This window comes from Chelon labrosus (assembly GCF_963514085.1).
Source record: "Chelon labrosus genome assembly, chromosome: 8".
NCBI lineage: Eukaryota > Metazoa > Chordata > Actinopteri > Mugiliformes > Mugilidae > Chelon > Chelon labrosus.
In genome coordinates, this window is record NC_140358.1 from 27498945 (window position 1) to 27526067 (window position 27123).

General features: G+C 42.3%; 1 protein-coding gene across 1 annotated transcript in view; it reads right to left on the reverse strand.

The window, feature by feature from the left end:
* The window catches only part of htr4 (5-hydroxytryptamine receptor 4), a gene marked incomplete at its 3' end in the record, with an annotated part of 126740 nt that overhangs the window by 57475 nt on the left and 42142 nt on the right, over nt 1-27123 (reverse strand). Inside the window, exons 3-4 of the mRNA XM_084549967.1 lie at nt 18254-18454; nt 890-1043 (exon numbers count right to left, since the gene is read on the reverse strand). Coding sequence (XP_084406093.1) covers nt 890-1043; nt 18254-18454 — 355 coding nt within the window. The remainder of the gene's footprint in view (nt 1-889; nt 1044-18253; nt 18455-27123) is intronic.

Sequence of the window (27123 nt, forward strand, 5' to 3'; positions counted from 1 at the left end):
GTACTGAGTTAATTTGATTTGATTGATTTTAGTTCATTACTTTTTCAGGTAGGACATTTTAAACATAGCTTCGGGCTTAAACAGCTATTTAGCATTTAGCATTATCAGTCTCCACTTGCAGCCAATAAACGGAGGCCAACAGTGGAATAGTTTTGAACCATCTGCAAAATAACTTTTAAATCCTGCCATCATCTAAACGTACCACCTATATGTAATCTAAACAGTGTCTTTCTTTTCATCTGAAGGATTTTTAAAGGTTTGAGGGAAATCTTTTGAGAAAATTCAGTCAAACTGGAAGAGAGAGAGAAATAAACACTGTATTTGGAGAGTATTTTTCATTCTTCTAAAAGCTTGATTTCCCTTCAGATCCTTCCTGACCGTCATTACGACTTTTTATTTTGTTGCTGTAAAAGTTTCCATCCTCATCCTTTCTAGCTTTCATCGTATTTGACACTAAGCTGAACACGCTGAACAAACAGGACTCCGTCTGAGCTACTTTGCATTTCCAGAGTCAAGCAGCTTGACTCCGTGTCCGTGGCCTCGTCCTTCAGCCTCTGGTGTGTTGATGCTGTTGCCGTAGCAAACAATAAACAATGATTCTCGGGACACTTAATTTGTTTCTCTGTGGATGTGGACACTGACAGTTTCTTCCTATTTATGCAAAAAAAAAAAAATGTTTTGTTAAACTTTTCTCTGAGACTTTCTCTTGTGCTCTTTTTCTGTTTTATCTCCTCCAGGAAACAGTTTCACATCGTCATAAACTTGCACCCCCTGTTGAGATGTGAAATATTTTAGTCTCTATTTCCAAGAAAAACCAACCCGGGCTTCTCGATATATATATATATATGTGTGTATATATACCTGCCCACACAGAATCTGCAGCACTCACCAGGTGGTCAATGCCGATGCTGTTCCAGCCCTGCATGATGGGAAGGAAAGAGATGAAAGTGGGAATGACCCAGCAGCCACCGATCATTAGAGCCACTCGCATGGGTGTCATTTTGTTCCGGTACACCAGAGGCTGGCAGCAGATAGCGTAGTACCTGCAGAGAGACGACAGATGACGGAATGAATATGATTAGACGCCATTGATGCGTTAAGCAGGTCGCCCGTGCACGAGAGGCGTCCAGCAGCTGCATCATTAAAATGTTTATATTGCATTAAGGGAAGCAAAGAGAACAGAGCCAGAGTCTAAGACAGAAAATAACAATGAGCGGTTTTAAATTTAATATAAAATATTACTAATGGATAAAGGAAAAGTTTGAGGTAAAAGCCAGAAACTTTTGATAATCCATTAAAAACTTTGGAGTCCAAGTCATTCTAGCCTCTTTCCCTTTAATAATGTACTCACTTGCAGAAAATAAACTCTCTTTTTATTTGTGTATTTAATACTAAATTATCAAAACGGCGCCCAGCCAGAGACGAGGAATGAGGGGAACACAGTGACAATGTTAAATTATGTGCTGGCGTTTTCCTGCCGCCGCTCTGCTTTTGTCTGCCTTCTCCATTTTAAATGAGCTCCTCTGGCAACACGAGAGCGAGGCCGCTGCCAGCGCATTCGCAGAAATACGCTAACCACCAATAATTCAGCGCTGAATTTCAACAAATCATCAAACGCCTCCCTCACTCATGTCTCTTTCAGCCCTCTGCCTTTCCCATCATCTTAGTATTTATCGTGGTTTTATCTTTTCTGTTACCTCTGTGCGTGTGCAATCATCCCTTCCTTTCTGTCTTAATTATCTTTATTCTACTTATTTGTTTTCAGCGTTTCGCTTCTTTCTCAATCCCTAAACTTTCACTGAAAAAAAACCAAAAGAGCTTAATAACTGTCCTGACACCATCACAGTCCATCTGTGGCCTCGTTTCCTCTTCTTCGGACGCTTAGTCAGTGAATTGTCACTTGGCCCTGGCTGCTCTATTACTGCTTGAGACAGGGAAACCGAGTTAGTCATATGCAGCATCCCATCACTTATCCTCCCCTGACAGTTATTAGACCTACAAGATACTGCTGGAGACTGTTTCCCTTGGTGCATCTGGCACAAACTCCTCCTGTGCTGGTCAACAACAAGCACACAGGTTTGTGTTTTTGTGGTTGTCGTCTTCAAATGAAAGAAAACAAAGTGACACAAAGCAGACTGCAGGTATGGTAGTCATTCTGACCCACTTCCATAAGTCCTGTTGTTCATTGTTGCTATTTTTCTCCCTGTTCTTTTTCCTTCTTTAGTAACACACCGATCAGGCATAACATTATGACCACCTTCCTAATATCAATTGAATTTGGAGGCCAGGTCAACACCTTGTGCTGTTCTTCATGTTCCTAAAGCGTTTTTGTGGCTGCATCCTGCTGGGGATGGCTGCTGCCATCAAGGAGTGTCATTGCTATGGGGTGGGGGTGTCTGGTCTGGTCTAGGTGGGTGCTACATGTCTAACATCCACACCAATGAATGCCAGGTCCAAAAGTTTCCCAGCAGAACACTGAACTGTCACAAGATGGTCGATGTTATTTACTTGTCCTGTCAGTGGTTTTAATGTTGTGGCTGTTTCTGCCAAGGGGCAGAAACAGCCACAACATAACTCATATGTTGTGAGTCGAGCATACACTTATTTGGTACGACCCTGGAAGCGAGGGTGCGTCAGTGGTCGGTCTGGAGTCTCTCCATTGGGAACTGATTCTGCTCCTGCAAAGATCTTTTGGGCCAATCAAATCGTTTGGGCGGGGCTTAATGTGGTGATGGACAGAAGAGTAACAGCAATGTAGTCATACACGTTATCTGAGCGCCGTGGAGTTGAATTTGTTTACAACAAAAGGGCTCTGACTGGATATAAGACAATCTAATGACGTGAACTGGTATTTATTTCTTTACATCAGTTGAAACACGCCCCATAATGAAATCCTGATGGCGTTTTACTAGACTCATACTCTAAAAATGGAGTCCTCTTACGGCAGGCTTTCTATTTTTATATGCCTCTCTTATGCTATAACACACTTCAATGTCTTCCTGTTCAAACAAATGACAATTTCCCTAATGTCCGTTGACCCTGCACGGCCGCATTTCCCAAAACAAATGGAACCAGATAGTCCTCAATAAAAACGTCTCTCCGCGTGTCATTATCTCATTTAACGTGACTCCCTCACTGCGGCACACACTCACACACACATCCTCGCTGTGATTAGTTTCGTCTGCAGCCTCTGTGTTCTCTGTGTGAAAGCATTATATCAGACGCTACAGCAGGAACTGCCGGGCAGTGATACCGCTGAGACGACGCCGGCTCTAAAGGGCATGAATGGAATTGCGCGGGTGATATGGAAATACGTTGAATGGAGTCAGGGAGAGCGGGAAAGGGACGGAAAGTCATAGAGTTGTGAATGGAGAAAACGGGAAGAGAGCAAGAGAGAGACGGTTAAAGGAAATAGACACGAAAGACAAAAGGAGCAGAAAGAAATGGAGAAGGATGGAAGTCCATAGGAGAAGGTGAAAGGAGATGACTAAACAGAACGTATGTGTATTTATAATCCCTATTATAGAAAAGCTCAAATGACAGATGTGGCGATGCTGACTGTAACAAAGCCTCACATGTCAATGATTTAATGATTCTGTGTGTGTGGACGCTGACCAGAACTCAGGTCTGTTCCAGTGTGATAGGAAACAGATGAAGTCAGCTGACTGATGAACAAAGACATACTCTCATTATCTACCAACCTGTATTCTCTCTGTGCGACGCTTAAAAGATCCAAGACAAATCTAGAATCTACTGACCCTGGTGACGTTCAGACTGGTATGTTGAGAGCTGCTGGATTCAATCAGAGCATACACCGACCAGCCACAACATTATGACCACTGACAGGAGAAGTAAATTACATTTAAACCATCTTGTGACAATTCAGTGTTCTGCTGGGAAACTTTTGGACCTGGCATTCATTGGTGTGGATGTTACTTAGACATGTAGCACCCACCTAGACCAGACCAGGCACCCCCACCCCATAGCAATGGCACTCCTTGATGGCAGCAGCCATCCCCAGCAGGATGCAACCACAAAAACGCTTTAGGAACAACTAAAAACAGCACAAGGTGTTGACCTGGCCTCCAAATTCACTAGATCCCAAACTGATCAAGTATCTGTGGGATGATCCAAAGAGGTCCCTCCCCTCAAAGGCCCCCCCACTAGCAACATTGTGTTGCCAGACACAGTAAACAACAGGACTGAATGACTACCATACCTGTAGTCTGCTTTGTGTCACTTTGTTTTCTTTCATTTGAAGACGACAACCACAAAAACACAAACCTGTGTGCTTGTTGTTGACCAGCACAGGAGGAGTTTGTGCCAGATGCACCAAGGGAAACAGTCTCCAGCAGTATCTTGTGGGTCTAATAACTGTCAATGGAGGATAAGTGATGGGATGCTGCATATGACTAACTCGGTTTCCCTGTCTCAAGCAGTAATAGAGCAGCCAGGGCCAAGTGACAATTCACTGGAAAAAGCCTGATCCACAGAGGCCCCTCCCCTCAACCCACAGGACCCAAAGCCCCCCCACTAACAACAATTATGTTGCCTGACACTACAAGACTCCCTCAGAAGGCCCATGTCCATTCTCTGATGAGTCACCACAAGGGGAGACCTGCACAATATTAGGAAGGTGGTCATAATGTTATGCCTGATTGCTGCATGTATACTCAGCCGAAGTCCCTTTTAGTTCACTGTTATGCTTTGAAGGCAGATTAAAAGCCTGGTTCAGGCTCATAAATCTTTTCAGTCCCATTTCCAGCAGCAACAAACAGCTGCTGACAGATTTTTTTTTTTTTGTCGTTGAGCTACAAGAGGAGTGAATTTTGGACTTGGACACTGAATTGGACAACTTTAAATAAATCGTCTTGCTGACTCGTAAGAAGTAATAGCTTTTTCCGACATTAATACGGAATGTCAGTGTCCAAAGGTGCAAACAATACGAGTGTTGTATATTTTAAAATACCAAATGAAATCCGTGATTAGTCACGATAAGGCCTTGCTCGAAAGTCTCCGCGTTTAATTGCACCAAGCGTCCGTCCCTTGTACCTCTCCACGGGGGCTGAATTTGCACATTTATATAACCTTTGCTTATCCTCAGAAGGGTTTACCGAACATTGTGCTCTGCCGCGGCCGCATTACGGCTAATCCAGTTTATACCATCGTCAGTCACTGTGGATATTACCCTGCACCCTCTGCTATGATCCTACCTCATTACCTACTCGCGGTGCGTGGCATTTCGCAGCCATCAGTAATTTGGAGTGGGTGTGTATGCTGTGTGTGGTCTGTATGTGCGGTGGCATTAAAAAAAAAAAAAAAAAAAAAGGTCAAGGGGCCCTTTTCTATTTGACTTCCCAAAATAGTCTCGTTGAAAGGTCGCAGATTGAGTCTTTAAAAGTGTGGATGTGGAGGTCTGAGACGCCCCCAGTGTCTCCAGTACAGGTGTGGGTCCATGCATTGTGTCCACTACACACTCACATACACCACTCCCAAAGCTTAAATACATTCAAAGAACCAGTAGTAGGCATAACTTCCCAAAACACGAACACACGCTCATCCGCACGTTCACCTGGGTCACATTAGAAGCAGACGTAGCACAGCTGAGCGGCAGCAGACCCCGACCGAAAGCACTTTAAATGGCCCCTGTTTCCCTTTCATCTGCAAAACATCGCCTCTGTTTATTTCTGACATTTTTATTCAGGCATTATTTATATGAGAGCTGGTTTGTCTGAGAACGGGCAAACCCAGAGTATGTCGTTACATTCCACGCTCATGTGCCGCTGCAGAACGTTTGATCTGTGCAACCGGAAGCTTGCAGGTATGAAACCTCTACCGATGTCGTCTACTGCGCTGCTGGAAATGCAGAAATATGAAGGGAGCTTTGCAACAATCGCTTATTACAAATGTGCGCTAATATGCACGAATATTTAGTGACTGTACGCTTGTCTTTTTGCATTTAGGTTCAGTCTGAAAGACATTGATGTGGTTGACACCAAATGCATTTTACAAAAAGAAAAGAAAATGACCAAATGCAATAAAATTGTTTGTGTTTCTGCCATTGCTGCAGTGCAGTGCTCTGTGGGGTCATAACGTGGGGTTATATGACTCAGAATAAAGAACATTTCACATAATAAAATGTTAAAACGTGCACTAGTTTTAATGCATTCACTTTAGTATTCACATTTAGTAGACTGCTGCTTTTACAAGAAAAGAGACAAATATAAAACTTTATACCCAATTACTTGCGTGGCCCAGTTTTTTTATTCCAGCAGCTTTTATAAATATATATAAAATAATCTGTCAGTCAGTGCCATTTGTTTTCAGGAATTGCATTCTTATGACTTCCAAATGTTAGGTCAGATGCCCACAGGCCACAGAGTGTATATAAAGATGGGGGGGCATGCACCACTTCCTGCCACTATGCAGATGTGAGGTAAAAACACTGCTAACCTCAACGAGGTACTTTGTAGAATCATGAAATGAAGTGAAAATGGATCTGTGTAAAGTAAAAGTGAACCGGAATACAATATGAGAAAGAGGGATGTGTGGTGAGATGAGGAAAAGATCAAAAATTAAATAAATAAATGCTGTCCATTGGATGACTGTTTAACAAAGAGAGCATGGAATGGTCAACATAGAGATTTATAACAACGGGATTGGGCTGATCTGATACCAGGTCTAATTTAAGACAGTTATAACATAAACCACCCTGGGCGACACTAATAAAACTATCTTAGTCTGTAATGTGTACATTAGGCGTTGAACGACTTCCAATTTATACTGATACGAAGTCAAGTCGACGTCGACTAGTCCATGACGTCACTAATGAAAACACAGAAGAACGTAATGCTTTGCAACAAGCCAACACCTTAAACACCATCACCATCTGATATATATGGCTCTCGCTCTGCAAACTCTCAGCTCTACCATAACTTCCGTCTCTCGCATGGTGCGTTCACTGACATCAAGGACAAAAAACACGATCTACAACCACAGCAACAACGTCAAATACTAGAACACAACAGAACTACATGAGCTTATAAACACTGTGCACTGCAGAAATGTTTAGTCTAGTTTGGTGAAGTTGTTAACTGACTGCTGTCCAGAGGATTTGGACCGTTCCTCTACTAGCATTAACAGATACCTTTTCAGATGCATTGCAGACACACTTGATGAACCGCTGCTTTTCATGTGGACTGTGTTCGAAGCAATGTTGGCCAATTACACACCTGAATAAAAAGCTATTAGTGCTACGAGTAAGCTACTTAACAATGGCAGCACGCTGGATTATGTAGCATTGATCTGCTGCACAGTCTGATGCTCCACCTGCAGCATTCATGAGCAAAGTCCTGGTAAAGTTAGTTAGCAAAACAAAACCTGAATGTCTTGGCCCTAGAAGGATTTTTCCCAAACGGCCATTTAAATATATTTACTTAAAATTGTGCTTGTACGTGGACAAATTACTACAAAACATTTAAAAAAAAAACACTTTGTTTGCTAGCTTGGTGTCAGGCAAGATACACATTTTTACATAATAGATACTGAATTAAAATAGCAGTTAGGCACAGCATGGCGACGTCTACAACCTTTTCTTTAAATGTAAAAGTTCATCTAAAGATTTTCCGTAGCACATTTGTCCTTATAACAAAGCTAAGTCGGAGATTAAATCTAATCACTGTCTTTAAACTGAACAGCCTCTCTGCCCGTCCTCCCTCTATTTATTTTCTTTCTCTGTGCCTCTCTGCTATGCACCATCTGCAGCGAGTCTCTCTAATAACAGCTGAGGGTTCATTTTATGACCTATTCACGCTCACCTTCGCTTCCTCTGTCCTTTTGTTCCTCGATTTAAAGCACTTACAGCAGTACTCATCTTGCAGCAGACTTTTGCATCCTGAATATAAACGCACCGTATTCATTATAAATGCACAGTACCAGTCCATGGATTTCAGATATAGAGCAACACAGTCTTTGCCATGATTGTCTGAGCCTGTTATGTTGCCCCTTGGCAGAAATCTGCTGAGCCACCTCCGATGCACACAGCAGTAAATTTCAAGTATTAAGGAAAAAACAGGGAATTCAAGCATCTACCACCTCTGTCTGGTGATAAAGGTCAAGTGATACGATCATAGACTGTATAAATATTATATATTGTGTAACTGCATGACTTTATAAATATTTATACAGTTTATGGATACCATTGCGAGCTCCAGAGGAGCCACTGAATGGACTGTTGGTGAGCTTGTTCTGATAATGAGAAGACAATGGTCTATGATAGAACAACAGGGTGTTCCCATTAGCACATATTGTATTCTGGTTCTGCTAATTCATCATTGTTTCATCACCAAAAGAGACTGACATGTAATTACCTTACTTAAATTAACTAGAATACTGGAACCTCTGGTGTATTTACTTTCCCAACATTTGAATTTTCCAAAAGTCAATAGCAGCAGAACTTTTCCACACTTTATTCTGTTTCTATATTTTTATCTTATTCCGCCACATATCCTTTTTGTTTTTTATTTATTGTATTTTCGCTTCTGCAAAGACAAGTGGGAATTTCATCACTGGTAATGATGCTGCATTGTTGCAGTATTTGACAATAAAGAATGTTGAATCTCTAATCTTGAATCAAAGCCACCTTCATATTGCACATTTCTAAAAACAAAGAGGCCTGTCCTCACCGTGAGAATGAAAGTATTGTCAAATTTTCACAGCAACTGAATCGGCCCATGTCAACGCAGCGCCCACCGACTGCCATGCGAGTAAGTGTCTTGTATTATCAATTTAGTAAACGAGAAAATGGCAGAGAAGCTTTGCAGGTCAGACAGGTTTGAATTATAACAAGTTTAATGTCCCGAGAAGTGGTTCAGTTGCCCAAACTTCACCAAAGAGTGACTGAAAACAAACAAAATAATCACAAAAGGGAATAATAAGTCAGTCTATCCCAGCTGTCATTGGGCGAGAGGCGAGGTCCACCCGGGACAGGTCTCCAGTCTATCACAGGGCTAACACAGAGAGACAGACAACCATTCACACCTACGGCCAATTTAGAATCACCAATGAACCTAACCAGCATGTCTTTGGACGGTGGGAGGAAGCTGGAGTACCTGGAGAGAACTCACACAGACCGGCTTCTGGCTTTTTTGTGGTGGACGGTTGGTCTGGAGTCTCTCCGTTGGGAACTGATTATGCTCCTGCAAAGAACTGCCAGGTCAATCAAATGGTTTGTTAAGGGGCTTTTTGTGGTGATGGACAGAAGTGTGACAGTGATGTAGGTATATGTGTTGTCTAAGCGCCAAGGAGTTTAATTTGTTTACAAGAACATGTCTCTGATTGGACTATCCAGTTGCCTGCAGGGTGAACACCAGCACAATGACATCCAAATGCTGTGTTCCCATGATCGGAGTCTGGCTATTCCAGGCTAAGCCGATGCCATACAATCATGACTCTCTGTGAAAGTGGTTGCAAATATGAGACAGTGCTCTTATATTTCTGATCTTTCTATATCTATTTCTCTATCTAGCTCGGTTGTCTTGTGTCTCGGGGTCTGAGTGTCTGAACTTCACCGAATGCCTTTGTGCCGGAGCATCCTCCTCGTGGCGCTTCTGTTATTTTTAGTCTTAATTCATTCTTTTCAGCTCCTTTCAGCGTCTTCAGCTCACAGAAGCTGAATGAGAAGCTTTATCCTGCAGCTGCTCACTTGTTTCCTGTGTTCTCCCTCTTTTTCTTTGTCTTTTATTCTCCATTTCCTCATCCCCAGTATTTCTCTTTCTTTTTTTTTTGCCTTCTTTGTGTCGTCTGTTGGCCACATTCTTAAAGTAGGAATACACAACAGTCATCTTAGGACTGCTTTCAGTTTAGTTTATAACTCAGTGCTTTCAGAATCTCTGATTTCTTATAAATTGTATTTCTGTGAGATAAAAGTGGCCAAATAAGTTTCGGTTTCAGGATCCTCTTGTTGAACATGCTGGCTCTCTGTCACTCTGGCTTGCTGGGACATTAGAATACAATAGGGTCACTGCTAATGTTATCAGTGACACCTGTGCTATCCCTGCCTTCAGTGAGACATCTTATGGGATTTCAAAGAAAGCTCAAGTGTTGAGATAGATTTAAAATGTCTGATGGTCTTCTTGGTAATTGAAGAAGAGCCGTACGCATAGAAAACTATGAGAAAGCATTTCTTTTCTAATTAACTGGTATAAAAACTAATGCTAATTAATAATTAAAGAATATGTGTAATTACTGGCAGAGATAAAAAAAACAACCTCTGAAATTCATAATAAAAGATTTAAAGGCTGGGAGTTTGAGAAGATGTTTGAAATACCCATTTATTACAAACATCTCAATCCCTCTCTTGGTGAACAATATCCAGAGACCGTTAAAGAGATCTACACTGTCTGTGCACTGACCTGAGTCAAACCATAAACTTGAAGTTCTTAAATTACATGCAGTAGATTCTAAACTTATTTATGACCATAAAAGCTGGGGAAGCAAGAGAAAGAGTCTGCTTCCAGTCTGGTCAAAGGGTTTTATTTGTCTGAAAACTTTTACTCAACCTGCTGCAAACACATCTGTGTGTGAATATGGAACATATCTGACTTGGTGCTTCGCCTGTCACTACTTTCTCCTTCAACTAGAGCAGGGGTCTGGTCTCCGGTGGAGGGATGTTTCTTTTTCCTGTCGTGCTGAACTTGACAAAATGCAAAACGCCAAAAGCTGTCTGGAGGCTGCACCTTTGAACTGCAGCTCTGTCTTCACCACAAAAGTCCGTAGACAAGTTACAATCTTTTTCTACCATGGCAAAAATCGAAATCTTTACCTTTTAAATGTTCACTAGACTCCAAACTGATTTAAATCTACAATGTATGAAAACATGTTCCTGTATTTTATACAGGGATCTGATGATTTTCTTCCACAGATATAAGCAAAGATTCGTTGCATGGCTCATGGTCATATTTAAGGCTAAAGAATTGTGAGGGTTCTTTGAACAATAAACAGAAATTACCTAGTATCTCATATTCTGAGAGCAGCTGACTGAGCTGGTACAACACGGCTGCCACCACCACTAACATGACAAACCTTTTGTGTCCCGATTCAAGCAACCTAATACATGTCTCCATCATCAGTGCAGCAGAGCGTTCACCGCTGGGTCAGGAAACATCTTCTCCATATCGAATGCGGCAAAATATATAAATAAAACAACTAAATATGAGATGACAGTATTTAGACAGTCCCCTTTCTATTTCTTCTGAATTCTTTTATGTTATGCACTCAAACGTCCCTCATTGTTTCCTCCTGTGTTTACGCCCTTTCTCTTCCCCTGATGTGGTCAGCAGACGCTTCTCATTCAGAGGTTTATATTTACTAGAGGACTGTGTCATTGTCTTCTTTCATGCTCTGTTATTTCCCCGTCGTGGTCTTTTCTCATATAATCTATTGTATATTGCTCAGCTGTCACCAGAGGCTCTGAGATTCGCTCGTCGCTTGCGCTGTAAGATAAGTGACTCGTATCAGTGTCGAGTCTCGACGCCGCGATGTGTCGCGTCCTGCAGCTACAAATCTCCCAGAGGGGTTTTAGAAACGGAGCATATTGTTACTGTTTTTACTGTCATTTGGGTTGAAGTGTTTTCAAGTGGAGAATTTTTAATGCGAGGTACGTCCAGAAATAGACTGAAGTGACGTACAGGAAGGTAAAAGCCAGCAGCGATGTGGCGACTAGACAGCATGGTATGTTGGAATTCAGTGAGTCGTAGCTACCTTTCACCACACAAGGTGGACAGGTACCAAGGTCAACTAATCTCAACTTTGAGGCAACGTTCAGCTGGAGCGAACTGCTACAGTTGATTGACACATAATTCAAACACAGAGTTCCCCAAATGTCCATGACTTTGGTTCCAACCACCTAAATCACCGTGCTGCTAGCAAGGCTTGGAGCGTTGGTGAAACCCAGATGATAGTGACGGCAAACAGAGCTGGCAATATTTTTATTTTCTGCTCGTTTCACTCAGAAACATTTTGCGTGGGAAATATACAAGAGTGTTACCAAGGCAACCAGAACCTGGAATGTCTGCTAGCAACTCAAATGTCAACTACGAAGAGATGGACGATGAGTGAATCGCTTTATATGTGGGCAGGGCTTAAGAACACAAAGCGCAGAGCCGCTTATGGGTACATCTGTTGGAATCCCCGGCAGAATTAAAGGCCCTAAAGGGTTCAGCATTTCTACTTTGTACTTCAGAAATATGGGGATGAGAGTACGTTTCTTCTAAAAGTCCTTTGGTGCTGCACTCACACAAAAAGTGGCTGCAGTTGCATGAAAAATGAAATCGAGAGCTTGAAAGTGAACTTCTAATCTGTTCCCCCATCTCTAGCTAATCACTGCTAGAAGCAAGAGTGCTTGACGGGTTATTGGTTCCAGTATCACAAAGATTTAAAGGCTGGGAGTTTCAGAAGATGGTCAAAATCCTCATTTTATTCCAAACATCTCAATTCCTCTCTTGACAAACAATATGCAGAGACCATTTATGAGATCTAGTCTGTCTGTGTACTGACCAGAGTCAAACAATAAACTTGAAGTCGTTTGCCAAATAGCATTAAGTAGATTCTAAACTTATTTATGACCATAAAAGCTGGTGAAGCAAGACAAAGAGTTTTCAGACAAATAAAACCCTCTGACCAGACTGGAAGCAGACTGTAACTCATCTGTGAGCGAATATAGAACATATCTGACTTGGTGCTTCGCCTGTCTTTCACCATGTACTGCTTTCAGTTTGTATTTGCAGTATCTTCTCCTTCAGCTACAGCAGGGGTCTGGTCTCTGGTGGAGGGATGTTTCTTTTGCCTGTCGTGCTGAACCTGACAAAATGCAAAAATGCCAAAAGCTGTCTGGAGGCTGGATCTTTGAACAGCAGCTCTGTCTTCACCACAGAAGTGAGGAGACCAGTCACAAACATATTTTGCCATGGCAAAAACTCTTCCATTCTATTTCACCTTTAAATGTCCACTAGACTCTGGGCTGCTTTAAATCTACTATATATTGAAACCCACATTCACACGGGGGGCTGATGAAAGAGACGAGCAACAACTCTTTGCCTCGCTCATAGTCATCTTTTAGATTAAAGATTCCTCATTCAATAAACAACTATACGTCAAGCATTAACCTCTGTTAACTTTAGTTAGTTTAGTTATCTTTAAATGAGTGTCCTTTGTCCTTCAAATAACAATGTCCAAATTTTAGCCAGAGAAGACCGATGGTTTGAAAGAGTAGTAAAGGAAGCCATCAATGTCAGATTGGAAAAACCGTCTCTAAACAGAAGAGGTGGACTGAGATTTAATCTGCCATCAATTTACAATACAGTCCTAACTTCTGTCCCCAAGAAGTTTCAACTCATTCACACCTTGACACTGAAGACTCTGAGTGAAAATGAGTTGTTAGAGCACCATTCATAGGGCAAGAGGACAGGGACCAACAGTCCCCTCTCAATGACAGGTAGGTACCTAGCCATTAATGGAAATTAGCTGCACCAGTTTCTGATTGTTTACAGAAACAAGTCAAGCAAGTTTCTGGTGGGTCACCCGCAGATTTTCCTATTTGAATCTCAAACTTCCCACCAGTCACCTAGAACTGAAGAAGCTACTCGGATGAGTGGTGAAACGTCTTCTTAAAATACTCTATGAGTCCATTCTGTTTGTTTCTATGCACAATGAAGATTAATTAGAAGCCTCATTAAACTTGCTGAAATCGCATAAACCAAGAAATTCCCAATGGGGACATGGGTTGAGTTGTCCACTTGCGGAGCTCTGGCTTCTTATCAAATTCCAAAGATGCTTGTGAGGCATAGATGTGAGTGTGAAACGATTGTGCGTGTCTCTGCGTTAACCCGTTGATAAACTGGCGACCTGTCCCGGGTGTACCCTCGCGCCCCAGTGACAGCTGTAACGGGCTCCAGCCCCCCTGTGACCCTCTGAAGATAAGTAACAGATAATCCACGGATGGACGAACATTCCAGATAAGCCGGGGGGTAGATAGAGACGATGCATCCATCTTAGTCACCTTTCCCTGGGATTTGCTGCTGAGGTTAAATAAATGTGTAGCCCCCTTCTGATTGATGAAGCTGAGAGAAAGACTCCACTCAGGGTTTAACACTATCCAAGATACTCTGCTGCTGAAGGAAGTCCCAACGGTCAGTGCTCTTGCAAGTGAATTCCCAAAAACAATATTTTTAAATATTGGGCTCTATATATGTAATTAGTATCAACTTTAGTGGAGTTAGTATACACATATAATGTGTATTTTAATATAATTGACTTGAAAAGCCTGCATGGAGTTACTTTATTCATTTAGTTCTTACACAAATAGTTCTGCTTGGTGTAATTGATTACATAAAAGCTTGTTTCATAAATCTATGCTGATGTGAATAGAAACTCCTTAAGAACAAAATAGTACACCTTGAAGTAATAGCAATAATTCTGTAACACAGCAGCAGCATGAATTGCATGTGGTTAGTTCTAATAGCAGCCTGTTTGCAACAAAATGGGGGGAATCACCGGTGTGGTACTTGTCAGAAATTGTTTTTGCATGAAAACGAGCTGCGCCTCACTCTGTAATCCATAATTCTTTGTTTGTGTGTTCCAGCGATAGAATTTATCTCTCTCTGGCAGATGGAAGCAGAGGAAAGTTTCTGTGGTAATGAAAGGAGTTTACCAACAGAGCCGGTATTAAATTTGCCGAGACTTGTTTTAAACTTTAAAGCCAGTGCAGAAGTCTTCTGCAGCATGTGGATGCGGAACATACACCGATCAGCCACGACATTATGACCACCGACAGGAGAAGTTGATAGCATTGACCATCTTGTGACAATTCAGTGTTCTGCTGGGAAACTTCTGGACCTGGCATTCATTGGTGTGGATGTTACTTAGACATGTAGCACCCACCTAGACCAGACCAGGCACCCCCACCACAAAAACACTTCAGGAACAACTAAAAAAAACATGAAGAACAGCACAAGGTGTTGACCTGGCCTCCAAATTCACTAGATCCCAAACTGATCAAGTATCTGTGGGATGATCCACAGAGGCCCCTCCCCTCAATGCCCCCCCCCCCCCCCCCCCCCCCACTGACAACATTCTGTTGCCAGACACCACAGGACACCCTCAGAAGGCCCATGTCCATTCTCTGATGAGTCACCACAAGGGAGACCTACACAATATTAGGAAGGTGGTCATAATGTTATGCCTGATCTTTTCCTACAGGTTTCTTCTGTATTTCAAGGCCGTCTCATTTTGTCTCATCTCTTGGGAATCTGTGATAATCTGCACTGCCCTCAACGTTTGTTTGGAGTAATCATCTTAAACGGATCCATTAGTTACCCACGTTGTCCACGAGGCGCAATACGCAAACACAAACCACAGTCCGAACACAATTACATCCCACCTGCCACCGCAACCTGGCAACCCCACAACTCCACTCAAGGAGGCGTATTTGCAGCTGCTCTCCGCGGAGGCAGGCAGAGCGCACGTTGAAGCCTGGGTGTTGACAGGTATGGGCTATTATTCACGGTCTCATCCTCACAGCTTTACGTAAGGAGCCACTTTGAGGTTTCTTTCATCTGTCAGTCGGCCCGTCACAACCTCAGACACGATGGGATTTTCAAACGGACTGATAACCCGAGATGGAAGCATGCTGCTGAAAGCATGAAAGAAAAACACTCACTCAGTCATACGGAGGCAGCTGCTCATAAAATAATGACATGTTATTAAAGCTTAAGGGCATTTCTGGTTCGTTATGACTTTGCTTATCGAGCATTTTAATTAAAAATGAGCATATGTTAATTAACAGCTATGGAAAAACTGCATCATTTATTTTCATCTGATCAAACAAATGCTTGCATCAGAAATATACAGATCAGGGTTCCTCCATTAAGTTCTGTTATGGATTACGAAATGTAAATGGGTAAAATTGTTAGAATACAAAATGTACGAAATGCATCATTTCCAAATACAAAGGAAGAGAAAGATTAATTGAATATGCAAACAACAAAAATAGACAACCTGCCAAATATAAAAATATAATAAAAATCTATAAGTGAGCATAGACATCTTTATGAGAATCATTAAAGGCGAAAGATATTGGTATTTGCACAACTGTCCTCAGAAGAAACAACAACGGCCAAAGAAACGAAAGAAAGAGGCAATTAAAGCAAGTAGGGGAGGAAGATACAGTCTATAGGAGATGCGAGGGGGGGTAATGAGGGGTGATTGCGTCGCCACAAATTGATAATGGAGGTTGTGCTGCGGCAGGATGCGGAGGCAGCTGTACTTATAGTGGAGTACAAAGCTCCTCTGGCTGAATAATTCAATGAAGAGACAATTTCCTCCTTTGCTGCTGCTGCTGCTGCTGAGCGTTGTAGCTTTGATTGGTCTAATTTAGAAACTCTCTTTGTGAGTATCTGCATTTAAAAAAAAAAAACACATGAGGTCCCTTATGTGGAGTAGATACGTAGTGGTTGTAGTCATTCATTCTGCATTCAACCTCCATGATTCTGCCTTACAGAAGCATTTAATCATAGAGGTTCTGCACCTTTTTTTCACTCATCCCAAATTAGTTTTGTAGGTTTTAACACAAACACGAATCATTTTGAGGAGTTAAGACGGTGACGTTTGTCCAGATCCAAGCTGCACGTCGTCAAGCTGATGTTAATCCCGGTGTCTGCGTGATAAGACTCGGTCTGATCTTCTCATATTACAGGTTGTCACCCCTCCACACACACGGCAGATACCAACGGTATCATATTAAAAAGAAATAAATCCAGAAATTTCCCAACAACGCAAAGTTTGTTTACTGACTGGCAGGCCCTGTACGTTCTCAAGGAAATGGAAAAATTGGACACAGGATATTTGACTTAAGCCATAGATTTAGCTCGGGTAGGTTTGCCGATTTGGTCCGTCTAATGCTTAGTAAGCTCAAGTTCAACTCTGTGACCATTGACTGTATAAATATGCACAATGCGTCTCCACTTCCTTGCATTGGCCAAACTGATACTATTTTTTTTCCTGGGGATACAGGGGCCGCCATCTTGCGAATTTGGAGCCATATTTTAGTGTTTTAGTTTGGCACAAGTCCCACCCACTAACATGGAGGGGGTGGAGCTTATGACATATATTCCAGCCAGCCACCAGGGGGAGCTCTACTTGCTTTAGCTTCAATATCGAGGAGCTGTGCCGTCGTCCCTGACACACAGATGACATGTACTCTTCCGTCTATCACCGCCCAAACAATTTGATTGGCCCAGCAGATCTTTTTCTTGGAGCATAATAAGTTCCGTCATCATTTGGCTTCCAGGCTATCCATCACCATGGTACCTGATGACAGTGTTATCAGTCACGTTTTATATTAAACCATGTCTCTACTCTAAAACCTAAAGATGGCGGCCTTCTATTTGTCCTAAACGAGGACGTCAGCTGCCCACAAAGATTAATATTCCCACGGTACACACTTCTCCTCACTTCCTTTTTTTTCCCACTCTCTTGCAGTCTGGTGAATAATTCAGAACCGGAAAGAAAGACCTAGATCACAGGTGTCCGTTTATACAGCCTGTTAAAAGAAAAGGACGTCCACCGGCCTGTCAATCAAACCCAAGAGTTCTTTGTGTCCACTGTATAAGGCGTTGTGCTATATACACACAGAATAAATAACTTTCATTGCAGCACTCACACTGTTTAAACTTTATCCGTCGCTGTAAATGCCAAATCGTTTTTTCCTCCGCACGATGGAATGAATTTCATCAGTCTGGCAGATGCAGTAAAAACAATTTACTCCGACTACATCCCTAACACAATATGTCCCATAAGTCTCAAAGTCCTCTCACTGGAGTTAACATCCAAGGTGTCAAACTGAAGGGCATTGCCTAAATCAGATAATATCAAATTGCACTCTGGCTCTGTGCACACACCCCAATAGATTCACTGATTAATGTTTCCGATCAGAAAAATGTCACTTTCTGTCTATAAACTAGACATAACAGGGCTCCAGCATATTTGCAGTCCAGTTAAGAGGATTTCAGACGAGGCGAGAGTTCACACCAGAAGGGGTGATATCACACACCGTCAACCATGTTACACGCGGCACAGATAAGCCCGCACACACAAAGCCGATTATAAAAGCAGACAGAATGTCGCGTAATGAAAATGCAAAAGTAAATCTGTGCAGCTTCAGTGGCAGCAGACGCCAAGAACACACAAGCGGTCTCACCTGTCCAGGGCGATGCAGCACAGGTGCAGTATGGACGCGGTGGTCAACAGAACGTCCAGCGACGTCCGGACCAGGCAGAAGGTCTCGCCGTAGATCCAGTGCTGGTGGACGAGCTCGATGGCACCAAACGGCATCACCAGCACCGACACGAGCAGGTCGACGAACGCCAGAGACACAATGAAGTAGTTGGTCTTGATTTTCCTGGTGGAAGGGAAGAATATGAACAGAAAATAAATAAAAAAGCATATTCAGATCATTAAACAGAATAAGTGGTGCACATATAATATGTAATGGCGCACTTTCAAAGTTATGATTTCACATAAATGTTTAGTTTTAGATTTTAAGTTGGACTTTAAATGGAAAGCGAGAGAGACTGACAGTTTTATGAAAAAAAATGATGTTAGTGCAGAGCAGCAGCAGCCAATAACAATCACACTGTTTAGGTAGAAACAAATCAACATAAGTGTTTTTATTTCTGCTGTTTTAAGGGCTGCTGATGAAGAAATCAATTGCATAAAAGCAACCAAACAACACACGAGAGGTCCTTGTAATCACGGAAACACAAAGAGCAGCCGTCGTGATTTTCCATTAAGCTGCATTTATATCTTTTGTGAAAGGAAAGAAAACAAACGAGTCTCAATTAAAAACTTCCTGATTTATGAATTTACACTGTTGTCCTTGTGGAAACTAACAAATGCACACTGGCATACATTTGCAAACAGTTCATTGGCACATTGCTCACATCATTTGCATAGTGTGGCTTTCTTTTTATGATAATTAAAACAGCTGGCAGCCAAGATTAGTTTAAAGCTGGACCGCAGGACTTTTACATATAAATTAAAGTCGCGTACATTCGAGCCTTTGCCAGACGAGTTTGCACAATGCTGATTTAAGTATTTGGTCATATTCCTGCATTGGTGCCATAGACTGTATAAATATGGACGGCGGAACTGCTCCTCAAAAGTGAAGCCAAAGCAAGTAGAGCTCCCCCTGGTGGCTGGCTGAAGAATAGGTCATAAGCTCCACCCCCTCCATGTTAGTGGGCGGGACTTGGGCCAAACTAAAACACTAAAATACACATAAAATACATTGTTTTCAAGGATGGTCTCCTTCATTTTAGGTAGTTAATATAATGTTGATGCATGTTCAAGTGTCAGTTTTTTTGGATAAGTTGGATGTTAAGTTGGATAAGTGTCGTTTGCCATCGCAACTACCAGTTGCCTTGGCAACTGCTCTGTAAAGCAGTCCTGTGGGACCACGAGAGATGTAACAAAAAATTTAAAAAACAAGTTCAGTGTGTAATCCAACATTTCCTTGTAACTGGTGGAGGTAGAGCAGAGCGTAGTATTAATTAAACGAAAACGCAAGCGAGGCTGGAGGAAGTGTGGGCGGGGCATCGATATCACGGCTCCGCATGGCTCCACTCTCTGACTGTACTGATCAGACTCTGCCCCCAGACTTGCAAGATGGCGCCGCCTATATCCCCAGTAAAATAGCGTTTGGCCAATGTAAGGAAGTGGCGGTGTGTTGTCCATATTTATATACAGTCTATGGTTGGTACACCTGTAGCGACGCGTTTAATGTCAGAGACTGATTGAGGGGATCATACATAGTGAAGCCAGCAGTCACTAAACTTTTCTTTTCAGAGGATAGAATATGGTCTTAATGGACGAACACTTGTTTCCGTTGGTGTAGCTACTGGAGAAGGCTCAAAGAAGAGGGAACTAATAGACTGTAGAGTCAACTCCCCATGATATGACACAAACAGACTGATATTCCAACGGTACACACACCCCTCTCTAGCAGTCTGGTGAATAATTTAAAACAGAAAAGGAACACCTCCATCAGAGGTGTTGCCATGGCGTTGAGTTTTGTATATTTTCTGTGACCCCGTTTGGTTTCCCTTGTGTTTCCTGTTTTTATTTAGTAAACTCGTTTCCTGTCTGTGTTTTCCTGAATAATTACGACTCTCTCATTAGTTTCACCTGTGTCTGTTCTGTTGCGCTTTTGCTTTGTGGGATGCCCTACCTACCCTGCAGCGCTTTGTGTTCCAAAGTTTTCATTGAAGTTCTTTTGTTTCCTCTTGTGTCTGGATTTGAGTCCTACCACCTCGACACGCACCACAACAGGTGTCTTTATTTTATATTTATACGCCTGTAAAATGAAAAACCGCGGCTTGTGGCAGCTTAAACTTTCTCCCGGTGAAGGCTACCGTTGGTGTCAAATTTTTTCACTGGAGAATGCTCAGCCAATAGACTGCAGGCTGCATTTATACAACATATGCATCTATCGTGTTTTGGTTATCACGTACAATGCCAGAAGGTGGAGACAAAAGGTGCACACTGTAGCTTTAAGGCAGGAACAGCAAAGAAACCCAAGGCAAAACAAAAATTTAAAATCGTTCATTCGTTTATTCCACCTTCGGGTCGTAGTGACCAAATCCTGGCACAGAGTCAGTTCTATTTGTTAAGTAAGAGCATGAAATATGGATGAAAGCCAAAGAAGCTCTTGACCACTGAGCTTAAAATGCAAATACAGTCCCAGAATATTGTGATTCCACCTTTTGCAGGAATAGCATGCAATGACCTTTCAACGCCTCGTAACTCAGCATCAGTGCTGGACTGCACTAATGCTCCTGTGAACAAATAGATGCAAATCCCTGCAGCCACGTTTCATGACTTCCTAAAGGCGTCAAGGCCGTTGCCGCTGCAGCAAACACATTATATTCTTTGAAACCCCGGCGCCCCTCGAGGCAAACTTTTGAAGGGACATTAGCATTATCATCAAGGCGTTAAAGTTTACTTTGCAACCAAAGCGGAAGAGACGGGAAAATGTCAGGTTCAAGGTCGGTTTATAGGTTTGTGTTCTGACAGCAGGAGAGAGGGAAAAGAGAGAAGAGGAAGGGAAAAGAAACATCGGTTCCATCCCTCATGAAACAATAGATCCCAGGAGCACCGGACAACAACAATGAAAAAGACGAAGAGGAGGAAACATTCATCTTCCCATTGTGTGGAGACGAAGAAGAAAGTGAAATAGCTGAGGAAAGTCACTTCTAAAAACACAAACACAAACTGGAGAGAAGGCAAAGCCAAAAAGAAAGTAGAAGATTAAGGGAGATTCATTCTGCAAATAGTTAAGCGCAAGTATATAAAAGAAGCCCTGGGACTGAATCTACCTTGATTGCTGTGGCTTACAGTCTGCAGAGCCTTTATCACTTTCTCTTTGGTAAAACGTGATTTTCTTTATCTAAGCATTACAGCTGTCAGAGGCAGGGGTCGTGCTGTTCCTACAAAATATTGCGGAGATAAAACATGAAGACAAACTTCTCAATGACATCTTTACATTCATCTGCCACATTGTTCTTTGCAGCAGGGCTCGTGTTAATCGGGGCTGCTGGTTGCAGAGGTCTGAGTCTATCTATACGGTGTGAGCAGATGCTGTTGGAGTGTTTTGCTGCAGCAAAGTGGAAACTAAGATACAAAACTGAGGCTCCTGTATGAATCAGACTGTCTTCAAGAGACGCATCCACCTGGGTTTAAACCTGGTGTGTGATCTGGTCAGAAGTGGGCAGCTTAAAGTCCCTCTGGTGACACCAGGCATTAAAATGCATTTGTGCAAATGTGTCCCCAACCAGCACCAACACTCTGTGTCCAAACAGACACCAACTAATGGACGAATAAAGCTGGATCAGAACCTTGAACAGCTGTTTGCTGTGTGTATGACATGATTTGGGGAGATGATGGATGTTTTGGAACCAGCCCTGAAAACTTTCTCGTTCATGTTAAGCTATTATTTACACCGATCAGCCACAACATTATGACCATTGACAGGAGAAGTGAATAACATTGACCATCTTGTGACAGTTCAGTGTTCTGCTGGGAAACTTCTGGACCTGGCATTCATTGGTGTGGATGTTACTTAGACATGTAGCACCCACCTAGACCAGACCAGACCAGGCACCCCCACCCCATAACAATGACACTCCTTGATGGCAGCAGCCATCCCCAGCAGGATGCAGCCTGACACAGACACACACACAAACGCTTTAGGAACATGAAGAACAGCACAAGGTGTTGACCTGGCCTCCAAATTCACTAGATCCCAAACTGATCAAGTATCTGTGGGATGATCCACAGAGGCCCCTCCCCTCAAACCCCCCCCCACTAACAACATTCTGTTGCCAGACACCACAGGACACCCTCAGAAGGCCCATGTCCATTCTCTGATGAGTCACCACAAGGGAGACCTACACAATATTAGGAAGGTGGTCATAATGCTATGGCTGATTGGTGAGGCCTGCACAAAAAAGGGTTATGAATGAACCCTAGAAGCTTCTACACACTATAATTTCACCAGGGTTGGAGAAATCTCTGGTAACAAAGACACTAAATAAAGACTCTGGTCATTATTGAGGAAATAAGTAACTTAACTCCACCCGGCTCCTCATACGTCAACATGATCGCAACAAGTATTAAATCACAGGACTCACTGTGTGTTGACACTACCAAAGGACTGAGGTCAAATGTGTCTCAGACCACCTTCCACATGCATCCTGGACCTGGATGTGTTCACACCTCTGCTTTAAGCTGGTCACTTGTGACTATTGCCCAGGGCGGGAGGTTAATTCAAGGTCTGAACGGGGCCAAGGACCCCATTTGGAGGAGGTCTGGGTCAGCGGAGTGAACACACAATGCGTCACACTGATGGACCGGCTACTCACTTGACATCCTCTGAGTAAGAGGAGCTCTCCCGGCTTTGCTTCGTTTAACAAACTGTCACATTCTTATGGATCAAACACTCAGACTGGAAAATAATCAGATTTTTAAAGGCAAACTTATTGGTCTACCTCTAATACATAAAATATATATATATATATATATATATATTTATATACACTTTTAAATTCCCCACCAACAGGAAGTGATGCAACGTGTCAATCAAACTGACAGATTAACTGAGCAATACTTCATGCTGCTGATTGATTAAGGTTTACTAATATTCATTTCCTATGATTTATTTGCATTTCAGGACGTCACATCTCTCTGTACTCACACATTATGTTGCTGTTTCTCCGGTGTGAGGTTACAACTGACTCAGAACAAGGTTAGATCTGATGCACTGCAAGTATGTGTTCTGCCACCTACACAGAAATGCACACTCCTTCTCACTCAGCCGTGCCTTTAGTGTCATGGAAAACACAAACACAGAAATGTTTGCCGTGCAGCTCCGCGCTCGACGAAAACCAGAGCTGCTGACACAAAGCGACAGGATGCCACTCGGACATCTAGCAGTCAAGTGAGGGACTGAACCAGGAGGCTAGGCTCGGGTAGATCAGGGGTTTCAGACTCGTTTTAGTTCGGGGGCCACATACAGCCCGATTTGATCTCAAGCAGCTGGACCAGTAACATAACAGAATAATAACCTATAAGTAACGACAACTCCAGACTTTTTCCATTTGATTTAGTGCAGTAAATTATGAGAAAGTCTACATCTCATGAACTATCCTGGGTCTCAGTGTTGTGTTCTGACCACTTCTCTTTCTAAAAGAGTGGACAAATTAGGAATAGAAGTTATTTTCATTGAAAAACTGCAGCCTTCTCTATAATTTTTTGCACTTTTCGGCCAGATTAGACCCTCTGGCGGGCAGCTTTTGGCCCACGGGCAATACGTTTGACACCTGTGAGTCGGATGATCCGCAGCCTAGCACGAAACTTAAAGTTGAAAGTAATGTCGAATGTGGCGACGTGATGGAAAAGAAGGCAGTCATTGGTCGGTCAACCTGTCCGTTAGCTACCATGACACAGCAGGTGTTTGCATCTACACCAACACAACCACAACAACAGCTAACCATTAAAGAAGTCGGTCAGCGAGCCGGGCCTGTTCTGCACGCTGCCTGCACTGTGGACGCTCTGCCGCCTATAAATAGCTTCAGCGTGAGCAGACGACTGTGAGGGTTTTCCATCTGCCTGTCACTAACCCAAACAGTCCCTTAAAGCAGGCGGTCAGTGCTGGAACCGACCAGCTGTCTGCTGCAGAGACAATCCTGCCGCCGGACGCACACATGCACATGCACATGTCAGCTACATGCAGTAAGTGCACACTAACTCCAATAGCAGAAATTTATTTTATATGCACATACATACACACACACACACACACACACAGACACACTGTTATTGATGGGTACATGCACATACTGTACGCTGTAGCTGCAGCTGCAGCTGAGCATGTACCCTGTAAATTCAGAGCGGTCTAGAGACCATCAACAGGCTCCAGAGGGAGAGGCGTCGTGTTTAGTTAGGATGACATATTGAGTTTAGCTTAAAGTGCTTTGAATGAATAAACTTTATTAGAAGGGATTGTGTTACCGTCAGGTTGGCATAATGTACAGATGCACACAGAGCCTGGTGAATAATACATAAGCAATGAAAAGAGGCCAGACGGGATTTAAAATGAAATTATTTGTTGTTATTATGAGGTAATGGTGTCCCCTGTTACTGAAGCTGTAATGTTGTCATATTCATCTTAGTCCTGTTTAATTAAATCATTTGTTTCTTTGGCTGGTTAGATTTTTTTTTTTTTTTCTAGCTGGTGAAAACATTATGAGATGATGGGGAAGTAACAATAAAGTGATTTTATTTCTGTGAAACACGTCCTCAGCCATTTAAACAGTGTTTAGATAATGCACATACTTTGTAATAAGATATTAATGTAATTATCCAAGAGGGTAGCAGCATGCATTATTAGATCTAAGTGCCTTTTTAGATATTTCTAAAGAAATTATTCCATTTAAAAGAGCAAGAATTATTAATTTATAAATAGTTAATAGTTAAGAAATGAAACAAAATAATATTAATCCATCAATAAATAATGAAAAAATAAAAAATAAAGACAACATAAAGAGGCCATAACACCTTAAAATGTATTAATGAAAATGAAATAAGAAGTAAAATAACAAAATAAAACACATATGTTCATGTATTTTATAAAAATCCATTTAAAAAGTTTTTTTTTTGTTTTTTAATTAATTAATTTTTTCATTACGTATGTTTTAAAACATTTTAAAAATGTCAATAAAAAAAATTATTTGGAATTTATAGAAGAACTAAAGAACTAAGCTCCCCAAATACCTGTTTCCCTTTTGCATTTTCCTATATCTTCTGAAATTGCTTTAATCAATCTCTGCGTTACTTCATAATCCATAAACCCCCAAAATATTCAGCAGTTATTAAACCTATACCTTCTGGCAGGGAGCACGTCTGGGGCACAAAAGTGAAAAGACAAGATATGAAAAATCATCAGTGTGTTTTATTGTGTTAAAACACATTGTGTTGTGTTATGAAGAACCAACGTTCCTGGTAGAACCATCAGTTCATTACAGTGTGACTCCTTATAGAGCTGTTCAGTGTCCACCATCGACAGCGTGTCTCTGTGTGTCTCTGTCTGTGTCTGTGTGTGTGTGCTTCTCATTCACACACTTGTCATGTCACATTGAGAGAAACGAGCGGTGGTTGTGTTTGTGTGGTGGTTGTTGATGAATAGTTTAACACTCTCTGAGTCACCAGGTCCTGAAGGAAGACTGTGTCTGTTTATTTAGGGGGAGTTGTTGAGGAGCTCCGACTCCTCGTGATGTCATACACATAATAATACCACAGTCGCCTTATTAATGCATTAAAATGGTTACGTTTTAGCTTAGCATTTAATGCTAACTGCCCTGTCAGACTACAGACAGTATAAAGATGGACAGCGGAACAGCTCCTCTGATGTGAAGCCAAAGCAAGTAGAGCTCCCCCTGGTGGCTGGCTGCAGTATAAGTCATAAGCTCCACCTCCTCCATGTTAGTGGGCGGGACTTGGGCCAAACTAAAACACTAAACTACACATCAGAATAGTTTCTGTCATTTTAGACAGTTAATATAATGTTGATGCACGTTCGAGTTATTATATGCTATAGAAACAGGATGTGACATAATGGAAACTGGAAAATAATAAGAAATGTGCCTCGTTTCGTCCATCTACCACAATGCTTAGCAACGTATGCTGCAGTGGGAGGGGCCTATGAGGACGGAGTTTGGCACTGAGTTTCTCGTGTAGTATATATGACCTGGCCAAAACGAAGCGAGAAATTTGTTCTTGTTCTCGAGGTGAGCAAGAGCAAGAACAAATTTCTCGCTTCTCGCGGCGTACGTAACAAGCTTTAGATCCATTGCAGACGTACAAACCGAGCTTTTCTCCACACATCAACACAGATTTACCAAAGTTTTTTCGACCAGGCTACAGCGACAAAGAAAACCAAACTCTTAAAACTAGAGGATACCTTCATGACTGTCTGTCTTCATTACTCTGACGATGACTGACTGCTGGACTCATTTGCCGAGCGGACTAACAAGCTACTCGCTGGTTTGCAGGCACAGAACCGTTTTGTCGTTTTTTTAATGATGTGCTCAGAGTTCAGATTTATTTCTTGTCACGAACAGACACCCAAGGGATACCCCCACCGAGTAGATGTGTGTCCTTGTGTTATGAACGCACGTGTGTTTGGTGTGTATTTCCCAGTGGACGGAAGGACAATGAGGCAGAGAGACACTGAAATGGTTGTGTCATTGTTGTGTCCTCGGGGAGGAGAGACATCAGAGGTGACTTTGTCAATCATCAGTGTTTTTTAAGCACACATCAGAACGCTCTCACTCTGCATGTGTGCAGTTTTCGTCAAACCTGACCTTTATTACTTGCGCTCCCACACAAGAACACAATTTCTTTCATTACCCGGCACACGCCTCAGGTCAACAACGGGGACAAAGGTCACCCTTAGCTCTCAGGTGTCGTGAGACAAAGAGAGAAAGACACCAACTATCAGACAGACAGCAAGAG